This window comes from Ranitomeya imitator, chromosome 1 (genome assembly GCF_032444005.1).
Source record: "Ranitomeya imitator isolate aRanImi1 chromosome 1, aRanImi1.pri, whole genome shotgun sequence".
Taxonomy (NCBI): Eukaryota; Metazoa; Chordata; class Amphibia; order Anura; family Dendrobatidae; genus Ranitomeya; species Ranitomeya imitator.
Window position 1 is genome coordinate 857,043,706 of NC_091282.1, and position 11,405 is coordinate 857,055,110.

The 11,405-nt window shown below is 47.5% G+C and overlaps 1 protein-coding gene across 1 annotated transcript; it reads left to right on the forward strand.

Annotated features, from left to right (window-relative positions):
* The first annotated feature begins 9,320 nt into the window (after window positions 1-9,320).
* On the forward strand, window positions 9,321-10,792 carry CLDN23 (claudin 23). The gene has a single exon (XM_069741903.1). The coding sequence runs from the start codon at window positions 9,625-9,627 to the stop codon at window positions 10,474-10,476; it is 852 nt and encodes a 283-aa protein (XP_069598004.1). The 5' UTR covers window positions 9,321-9,624; the 3' UTR covers window positions 10,477-10,792.
* The last annotated feature ends 613 nt before the right edge of the window (window positions 10,793-11,405 follow it).

Below are 11,405 nucleotides of genomic sequence, written 5' to 3' on the forward strand. Positions count from 1 at the left end.
CCAATCAGAAGCCGCGACGTCATTCCTCAGCTAAAGTCCTAGAATAAGCGCCTTTTAGGACCTGAGGAATGACGTCGCGGCTTCTGATTGGTCGCGTGGCGGTCACATGGGCGGCACGCGACCAATCAGAAGCCGGGACGTCATTCCACAGGTCCTGAAGGCGCGCATTTTGAAGAAAGAAGCCGTGCCGGACGCCGGATCCTCCCGCTGATGTCCAGGGGCCGCCGGAGAGGTGAATATAACAATATTTTTTATTTTAATTCTTTATTTTACACTTTAATATGGATCCCAGGGCCTGAAGGAGAGTTTCCTCTCCTTCAGACCCTGGGATCCATGAGGATACATTCCGATACTTGATGTCCCATTGACTTGTATTGGTATCGGATATCGGTATCGGCGATATCCGATATTTTTCGGGTATCGGCCGATACTATCCGATACCGATACTTTCAAGTATCGGACGGTATCGCTCAACACTAGTCATCACCAAACAGTATTGCAGCCCCCGGGCCGAGTGTCCCACGAGGAGGTAGTCGATCATCAAGACTTCTAGCGGTTCGTTAGTTTGTATGGCCTGGATGAGTGCCCTCTGTTCGTTACTCTTAATGAGGTCACATACTCAACATTGCCGGCAAACCTCTTCCACCACAAACTCCAACCGGGGGCAATACACATACCGTTTTAACCATTGGTAGGTCTTCGTGGGGCCAAAGTGCACTCCAAATTCGTGGGCTTCTTTAGCTTCTTCTTGAGCCATTCTTCCTGGGATGACAACTTGCCACCTTACTTCCATATCTTTTGGCTGTTGCCTCTTACGATATAGCACTGACTCTCGCACCTCCAGTCTATCCCACTGATGTACCACACTCCTCATTTCAGAGTCCAGATCATCTCGCTCTTGTTTGCCAGGCTTCCGCTTTTGAGTTACCCACCATTTCATCTGTCTCAGCCCTTCGTCTTCATCCTGAACGTGTCCCCATTCCTCATTGGTTCTCCCCAGGGAGCGGGGTAATGTGCAGGCCTCCCTTCTTGACTGGGCTGCAACCATTGGGGGCTTAAGCTTGCGAAAGTCTGGGGTTTCCTCCTCTTCGAGTTGCTCATCAAGATCCCCCACTGGAGTCTCCACAGTCACTCTTGACAGCCCATCAGCATTTGCGTTTTCGGTAGCAGAACGATAACGGATGGTAAAGTCGAACTTGGCTAGGCAAGCCACCCACCATTGTTCTAAGGGCCCTAATTTAGCATTCTCAAGGTGGGCCAGGGGATTATTGTCTGTTCGAACTTGAATCTTGGTACCTGTCAGGAAGCCTGCAAACTTTTCTGTCATGGCCCACACCAGGGCCAGGAGCTCTAACTGGAAGGAGCTGTAATTGTGAGGGTTTCTTTCGCTGTCTCGCAGGGACCTGCTGGCATACCCGATGACTCTCTCATGTCCATCCTGTATCTGAGAAAGTACTGCACCGAGTCCATGAAGGCTACCATCTGTGTATAACAGGAACGGTTGATCGAAGTCTGTGTAGGCCAAAATCGGGGCTGAAGTAAGGGCATTCTTTATAGCCTGGAAGGCCTTGTCTTGTCCCTGTGCACAGGGGATGCGCTGGGTCTTCGGCACTCCAGCGGTCCCCCTCAGCAACTCATTGAGAGGACCCGCCACCTTTGCGAAGTCTTTAACAAACCAGCGATAGTACCCAGCGAGTCCCAGGAATGCCTGGAGTTCTCTCACTGTTCGAGGGACTGGCCACTTCTGGATAGCAGCCACTTTTTCTGGCGAGGGTAGAACTCCATCCTGTGACACTATGTGGCCCAGGTACTCAATCTCTCTCTTGATGAGGTGGCACTTCTTTGGCTTCACCTTCAGGTTATGAGCCCGCAGTCTTCCGAGTACCTGTCCAAGCCGGGCAAGGTGTTCTTCGAATGAGGCCGAAAACACAATGATGTCATCCAGATAGATCAGGGTAGCCTCAAAATTTAAGTCTCCCAAACACTTTTCCATCAGCCATTGAAATGTGCCTAGAGCATTGGAGAGCCCGAAGGGCATCCGGTTAAACTCGAACCGCCCCATAGGGAGGATGAAGGTGGTTTTCTTTGTCTTTCTCTGCCACGGCTACTTGCCAGTATCCGCTTGCTAGGTCCAGGGTGGAGAAGTACTTGGCTTTTCCCAATGCTGTCAAGGATTCCTCGATGCGGGGCAACGGATACGAGTCTCGAACAGTGCAGGCATTGAGTTTCCTGTAATCTACACAGAACCGGATGGTCCCATCCTTTTTTTTGATGAGCACCACCGGGGTTGCCCAAGGACTCTGACTACTCCACACCACTCCTGAATACAGCATCTGTCTCAGTAATGTTTTCACCTCTTGATACATCTTGGGCGGGATCTGCCGGTATCGTTCTCGAATTGGACGAGCTTCCCCAGTCGGTATCTCATGTATGATGGCTTCAGTACAGCCAAAATCTTCGGCGTGACGGGCGAATGTGGCCTGATTTTCCCACAGCATAGTTTCTATTGCTTGCACATGCTCAGGGCCCAGGGCCTTCACATCCACTTCCATTTGATCAAGGATGACCCGTCCACTCCACTCCGGGGATGGTGTCTCTTCGTCCCCCGCAGCAACTGCTAGGGTCCACCCCACACCTTCTTTCGGTGATAAAGACATCTCCTTCTGACTCACCATTTCACGCTTATGTAGGTAGACCAGGGCCAGATCTGTCCCTCGTGGCAAGGTGACCTCCCCGGGGCCCTCATTCAAAGCTCTTATGGGGACATGTCCTCGCTGGACCACAGCTATCGTACGAGCTATCATGACTTCTTGGTCCACTCCTCCGCCTACCACAGGCTGAACAACCACTTCCAACCCATCAAGGTTGCGGTGAGTCCCCACTGGAAGGTATACTATAGTTTCTCGCTCGGGAGGTAGGATTACAGGTTCTTTACCAGGAGCCCTGATGACCCCTACCATCTGATAAGATGGCACACTCTTCTGCATCCCACAGATGTGGATCAGTCGTTGAAGGGTTTCTTAAGTAGGCTTATGTGTAGTAGCCTTCTTCCAATATCCAGGTCCCGGTTTGGTAAACATAATCTGATCGAGTTCACGTAGGATGTTCATTCCCAGTACTACAGGCACATCTTACTTAATAGGCTCAGGGACTAGCAGGATCCCTTTTCTCCCATGTTCTTGCCCACAGATTCGAATATTCATCCACACGACCCCTGTGACTGGGATCTGTTGTTGGTTGGCAGCAAACAACCGGATCAATGTCTCTTTTTCTGGCTTGGCCAGGTCCTGGAAATGCTGCTTGAAATACGCTTCTGGCATCGTTGTCACTTGTGACCCAGTATCTATCAGGCAATCCACTAGAACTGCTTCAAATTCAGCACGTAGGATGGGGCTCCCAGCAATCAAGTGTTCGTTATGATATGGAACAGCCTCTCTCCTCACCTCCCCCGCAGAGTGCCGCACTACTGCGGGGGTTGGTAGTTTAACGGCGGCTTCCGCTGGTCTTGAGTATAGTTCCGACAGTCTCTGGCAAGGTGCCCCTGTCCTCCACATTCCCAGCATTGGATGCCTCCTCCTCGCTGGGGGGTACCTCGAGCCTGTCCTCGTGCCTCCAATGCCTGATGGGAGGGGGCTTGCTCAAACTGATCCCTTATCGGTCGGGCTGAAGTATGGTTGCATGAGTACGGTGGCTCAGACTGTTGTAGTTCCCCCACTCTTCACTCCATCTGGGTCAGTTTCTCTTGCACATTGACAAGGGACCGCTGCAAGTCTTGCACCACCTCGACCAGCACCTCCTGATGGTTTGGGTCCCCTCTGGTATTGGTGCCCTGGACACGCATCACCCCAGACGCATAGCTCTCTTCTTTACTTCGGGCCACTGTTTCCGCCAGGATTTGACGAAACGTAAGAGCCGGATCTGCCCGGACCCGTTCTGACCGTGCTCGCCTCAAGGATGTGTTGTGCAGTCCCAGAATTAATTGCTCCCGGAGTATCCGGTCTTTAGAGCCCATGCTGCCAAATCCATCCACCTCCTTTCTCTGCACCTCTGCTAACACTTCTTGCAGTGCTGTTGCATACTGAGAAATTCCTTCTTCTTCCCGCTGCAGCCTAGAGAAAAATTTGGCGCGAAGGTGTCCGGCGCTAGCAGTCTTGCCATAGATCTCTTCCAGGAACTTCACTAGCTCCTTTAGGGTACTGCGGGTGAGTTCAGGTTGTAGGCAGCCGTTTCTACGGGCTTCTCCCTCTAGGGCAGTTAACGCAATGTCCACTTCAAGGTCTGGGCTGATGTTATAAATCTTCAGGGTACTTTGCAGCCGGGACACCCAGTCGGACAGTGGCATATTCTTGCCGTCAAACTTTGTTAGCACACTAAATATGGTGCTCATAGGGAGTGTCCTTGCAGGGGTTCTACCAATGCCTACAGCATCTCCATTAACATTAGCATTCTCGCCATTGCTGTCTGCTGCCTCCATCTTGGTGACAGTACCCTGCTCTCAGCGCCACTTGAAGCGATGACCGGGGGACCACCACGGTGCAGGAAGACTACTGTACACAAGATGAGGTGCAAACATCAAAGGGTAGATTTATTGGAAGGCAAGGAAGGGAATGAGGAAGATGCAAACAGGGGTATACAATGGCAACAGACAATTTACAAGAGAAATAAACTTTATCTTTTCCGTAAAATAGCACGGTGCTCCAACTATTGCAGACTCAAAATATGTCTAACAAGCAAATGTAACAATAAACAAGTGATGATGCTACTCTACGTATAACCTCCCTGGCCTTTACTAAGCAGGCCACACGGCTCCCGTGTACTGACTATTGAAGCCTATACTAGGCCCTAACAGGTGCACCAAACAGGAACAGACTAACGGTGATGTTAGAGAATCAGGTCCAGTCCCAGGGGGGGGGCCCCAGCAGTCTAATACGGTGGTGCGCACGGCTTTCTGTCAGCTCTGTGAAGCGTGGTCTTCTCCTTGCTTCTGGATCCTAGGGATGCTCCTGGAAACTGTAAATCCCCTTTCTCTGTATCTTCGTGGCTCTCTTGCAGCTATATCAGGACACAGTTCTTCTCTCTTTCAGCTATCAGCACAAAAAGCCCTCTCTGCAGCAGCCTCAGCTCACACACGCTGCTCCAGCTCCACACCTGCACTCTGCACAGACTAGCTCATTACAACGATTATTGCAGGGGAGAAGCAGAACATTCCATAACGCCAGACAAGGGGGTGCAGCCTCTTAAAGTGACAGCGTGTTCCTTACTGTCCATAACAGCACCACCCTCTTACATATGTACAGGCTCAGTAGTGACCAGTGCGGTGGGGTTGGAGTCGGAAGTCAGGGAAATTGAAGAGTCGGTGGTTTGGCTCACGGACTACACAGCCCTGTCAGACAGACCACCAATGGCAAACTTTTACCAATCAGCGAGTGTTTGAAAACCTTTGTGAAAAAGTATCCTAACAAGATTATCTTGTTTTTCCCAGTGAGCGCATTCGTTTTTGAAAGACTATTAAAACAGGTAGACCAATGCATGTGGTGAGGACTGAGTAATCTATACTGGATCGCTCAGTATATATGGGCTGCTACAGTTCTCGGCAGTGAAAATCCTGTTTACACAAGTTGATGCACTGCCGATGATCATTTATGCGGTGTAAAATAATTTTGCCCAATGAACCACAATTTTGCTCATTCATCTGGGGATCAGCAGCCTGTTTACATGGAAAAATAATCATAAAACAAGAGTTTTCAACTACTCTCGTTCACAATTATCTTGCAGTGTAAATAAAGCAACCCCATTCAGATGGCAGTAATTTTTCTCCAACGCAAGTTCAACTTTCTTCAGTGTCAGATGGCACTGGTATGCTAAAATCATCCGTCTGAATGAGCCCTTGGTCAGTGACTCCGTTTCATCAGTGATGTGCATGGAACATAACGGGTGCGGTGATTTTTCATGGACCCATAAATTTGGGTGGGGGATTTGACTCGTGACACGAATCAAAAATGTATCGGTTTCAGTGACTATTTTTTCCCCACCCTCACTGTCCGGATAAAATCACAGACATGTGAACACCTCCTAAGAGTATTATTAGGGTATGTTTCCAAGTTCAGGAAACGCTGCGTTTTTGACGCTGCGTTGAGCCTCAGCGTCAAAAACGCAGCGTCCAGATGTTAAAGCATAGTGGAGGGGATTTCATGAAATCCCGTCTCCACTATGCATTAAAAGACGCAGGTGGCAGACCCGTGAAAACGCACATGTGGCGCGTCTTCTAAGAACGCAGCATGTCCTTACATTGCAGAAACAACGCAAGGACAGCGCAGGTTACCTGCCAGTGACCTCAGGTGCAGATTTGGTCAGGATTTTACCTGCATAAAATCCTGACCAAATCCTGATGCAATCCTGAAAGTGGACACATACCCTTAATGGGAACATTTCCTGCCTGTGAAAAACATGGATAGGACACGTATCAGAAAAATGTTACATTTATTGCTGCTTGTTTGACGTTTTTACTGTTGAATTACCCCTTTGTAAATCATTTACTACTCAGAAACAGAATTAAAAGAAAGATTTATATCCTATTTATGATTCAAACTTGCATATTAAAAGGTAGATTATTTGCTCTTTATCTGTTGCATGTAAGGAGACATCCCCTCCAGCTCTTGTTGTGACAGATTTTACACCTCACTGTTCTTATTTAATTAGGACATTTGCTTGTAAATGGCAGAGCAGCAATCCATGGCTGGTCCCTGATGGGATGTGACCTGAGCAGTTAATCCCATCAAATGCAATGCTATGTGTATAGATAATATCGAAAAAAGGTCTCACTACTCATGAAAATCTCCCCTGACACCTGCACCTCCGCAAATATCAATGTAAACATTTTCCTGGATTAAAACCACAGCTTGAAAGAAGGATCATGAGTGCAGTTTTTCTTGTTACTTTTTTCAATATATGTTCTAAATTGACTTGGTACCTGGAATAACCCTTCTTTTTTTAAATACAGTTAGGTCCATATATATTTGGACAGAGATAACATTTTTCTAATTTTGGTTATAGACATTACCACAATGAATTTTAAACAAAACAATTCATGCAGTTGAAGTTCAGACACTGAGGCAATTCTGGACACACTGGGGCAGATTGCTGGACACATTGTTGGCAATGCTGGACAATTAGACATACTGGGGCATATTGCTGGACAGGAGACACTGGGGGCAATGCTGGACATACTGGGGCAGATTGCTGGACACACTGGTGGTAATATGCTGGGCACACTGGGGGCAATGCTGGACATACTGGGGCAGATTGCTGGACACACTGGTGGTAATATGCTGGACACACTGGTGGTAATATGCTGGACACACTGGGGGCAATGCTGGAGACACTGGGGCAATGCTGGAGACACTGGGGCAATGCTGGACACTGGGGCAGATTGCTGGACACACTGTGGGCAATGCTGGACAATTGGAGATACTGGGGCAGATTGTTTAACACACTGTCTGGGGGCAATGCTGGAGACACTGGGGCAATGCTGGAGACACTGGGGCAATGCTGGAGACACGAGCAATGCTGGACACTGGGGCAGATTGCTGGACACACTGTGGGCAATGCTAGAAAATTGGACATACTGGGGCAGATTGCTGGACACACTGTCTGGGGGCAATGCTGGACACACTGGGGAAGATTGCTGGACACACTGGGGGCAATATGCTGGAGTCAGACACTGGGGCAGATTGCTGGACACACTGGGGGCAATGCTGGACACACTGGGGCAGATTGCTGGACACTGGGGCAATATGGTGGACATACTGGGGCAGATTGCTGGACACACTGGGGGTAATATGCTGGACACACTGGGGCAGATTGCTGGACACACTGGGGGCAGGACTGGAGGCATGGGCAGACTGTAGATATGGGGCATGATTGGAGACACGGGGAAGAATGAAAGACATGGGGCAGGATTGGATCATGGGGCAGGATGGATACGATGAAGACAGATGGGGCAGGATGGGGAGATCATATGGGGTAGAATGGATACTCATGAAGGCAGGATGCAAGAACATATGGCTGGAGCCAGGAATGAGATAAACGGGGCCAGGATGGGGAATATTATTACCATAGGGGCTAATTAAGGGATATTATTACTGCAGTGATGTATTTATTTTATTTTTTGAGTATACTGTTTTAAATGGGGGGTGGTCCTGTTACTGTGTAGAGTGACACTATATCGCCTTTTTTTCTTCATGTGGTGTAATGTAGAAGTTGTGAAAAATTAAGTAATGTGTTCTGCAAGCGGAGCTTGAGATAACTGTGTTATTTCCTGCAGAAACGAGTCCTGGCTGGAAGAAATGATGGCGGTCTGTGCTGGATGAAAGATGAAGGACTTCACCTAGAGACGTCACTGGTGAGTCAGTGTTACCTATACACTGACGCTATACACTGTATACTTTATACAGAGGTCCTGTGTACAATGTCACCAGTGATCACTGTATTACCTATATATTATATACAGAGCTCCTGTGTATAATGTCACCAGTGATCTCTGTATTACATCTACACAGACACTGCATACTAAGTACAGATCTCCTTTGAATACTGGCACTTATGGTGATAGTATTGTGTTTTTCTTTTTTATTACTGATCAGTATTGTAGTATTCAGTCACTATGTGGTGGTAATATGTGGTCTGGAAATGGTGTTGTGGTATTTGTCCCTTGTATGTGCTATTTTGTCACCAAGAGGTGGTAATATGTGGTCTGGTCATGGTTCGGTGGTATTTGTTCCTTGTGTGTGATATTGGTCAAAATATACCTAAATTGTATTGCATATTTTAACAAATATTTAATAGGTTACAGTGGAGTAGGGCCCGGCCATTTTTCTGGAATATTCTGGTTCAGGTATAACATGACCCCCGTCACATGACCGGGGGGCCCACAGTGTTTGAACAGCCCGGGCCCTGGCTACCCTTAATCCACCCCTGGCTATGTGTATGGCTAATCCCACCAGGTGCAATGCTACGTGTATTGCTAATCCCACTGGGTACAATGCTACGTGTATTGCTAATCCCACTGGGTACAATGCTACGTGTATGTCTAATCCCACCAGGTGCAATGCTATGTGTATTGCTAATCCCACCAGGTACAATGCTATGTGTATTGCTAATCCCACCAGGTACAATGCTATGTGTATTGCTAATCCCACCAGGTGCAATGCTATGTGGATCTGTGCAGGCTCCTTTATTTTCCCCTCCCTGCAGAATACCTAGCCAGGACTCTTGTGCCCAGTGGCCCCTCCCTTCTTCCTGCTTCTAGCCCTGTGTAGTTTCTGTCAAGCCAGTTTCGCTGCATTAGAGAACTTTACACTTGATGCAGGCAGATCACAAACTGAGAAAAAGAAACTACTTTGAGGATTGTTGTGCAGAGCCTGGAGGAGCCCTGGATGGGACCCCCTGATCATCATGATGCCTGCTGGACTGCTTCTGCTTTGTGCCTAGATACCATCAGTAGATCACAGGGACAGCGTGGATTATAATCCTTGTGGATTACAAATTATCCCTGGGCAAGTTGCCCTGCAGACTCGCTTTTTGGATAATCAACCACGTACTTTGATTTATAAAGAAGTCTGCAATATGAGGACCCCCACAGTGATGATCATTGGCATGGTGCTGGCCCCCTGTGGACTGGTTTTCAATCTCACTTCTACTGTGGCACCAGCCTGGCGGACACTCACTTCTTTAATCAACCGACCCACGGACGTGGTACAGAATCAGGGGATTTGGGATATATGCGAGGTGACGACCACTAATCAGAACATGCAATGTGGCATTACCAATACTCAATACTTCAGCCAACAGGTGGTGCAGGTTGCCCGGGGATTAATGATCACCTCTCTGGCCGTCAATGTACTGGGCATCGCTTTGGCCTCCTGGGGTGTACGCTGCTGGGAAGATAAACCAAACTTCTTAATATCAGCCTTTGGTGGAACTGTGATCTTCATCTCAGGAATTCTCAGCCTGATACCCATTGCTTGGTACAACTACCTGATGTACAGCATGCCATCTTCAGTGGATCAACTAAACACTTATGCAGGGTATGCCCTGGTTCTGGGCTACCTGGGCAGTTGCCTAGAGATCATAGGTGGGTTATCCCTTATGCTCTGCTTTGTGCCACCCTGTAAGAAATGCATCAGAAACCGAGGTAAACCTACTTCTTCTATGTACTACAACAATAAACAAACGCCCTACCAGGAAAAACCTGTCAGCCATGTCTACAGCATCCAGGACATTGACTATCCTTCCAGTAAGATTGGATACAGTGTAGGCAATGACAACTACCAGCACAGTAAGAGAGGTACCTCTGTGGCTTCCAGTCCCAGATCCTACACCAACCCTATGGATGTGACAGCTGGAGAGCACCCAACACGTTATGGTAGACCTGGCAGCCAACTGAGCTCTCTACCTTGTGACTCTGATCTACTGTAAAGCGGTGGAACCCTTATATTTCCAGATGAAGGAGCATGTAATTCAACATGCGCACATTATATGTTATATCTTTTTTATGGATGTGATAACTACAAATCATGTTATTATCTTATGTTGCCAAATTAAATATTTTGTAAACTTCTACTAAATCACAAGTAACCTCTGTGCTCTGCTATACATATGTGTTGTACGTAGAACTGTATAGTAGAACTTGGTTCTAAAACCTAAATCTCTGAAATGGGAATTACCATATGGCAAATTCCTTTTGTTATATCCATGTGCTACGTTTATATTTAAATCTAAATTTTAATCTCCATTTTTTTTATTTAATTTTGTTATTATTGTAAGGCTACGTTTGCACACTTTATGATACATGTCACCACAACTGATGACATCAAACCACAGCAGTAAAGTGTTATCTACTCTGACATGAAAGCCATAGCCAGAAATCCGCAAATTTTTCAAAATCATAGCCCCCATACACAGACTAAAGTCGGCCAAACCCACCAATATTTCAGGGATCATCTGAAAGTCTGATCTGCATAGTGGCCTCCTGATCTTGTGGCCACAGAGTCAGGAGACCACTATGCAGAATTCTCCTGATTTCCAGGACACATCATGTTGAGTGAGAGAAGGGTCTGAGGTCTTGGATTTCCAACAGCTGAGAATTCTCCTGATTTCCAGGACACATGTTGTTGAGGGACAGAAGGATCTGATATCTTGGATTTCCAAGAGCTGAGAATTCTCCTGATTTCCAGGACACATCATGTTGAGGGACAGAAGGATCTGACATCTTGGATTTCCAACAGCTGATCTTCTTTATCTCCCAGGAGATAAGCGGAAGCCAGAGAAGTCTAGCAGCAGTTCTCTCATACAGAATACATGAGCTCTTGGGTCAGATTAGTGTTGATGTGTATGGAGAAGATATA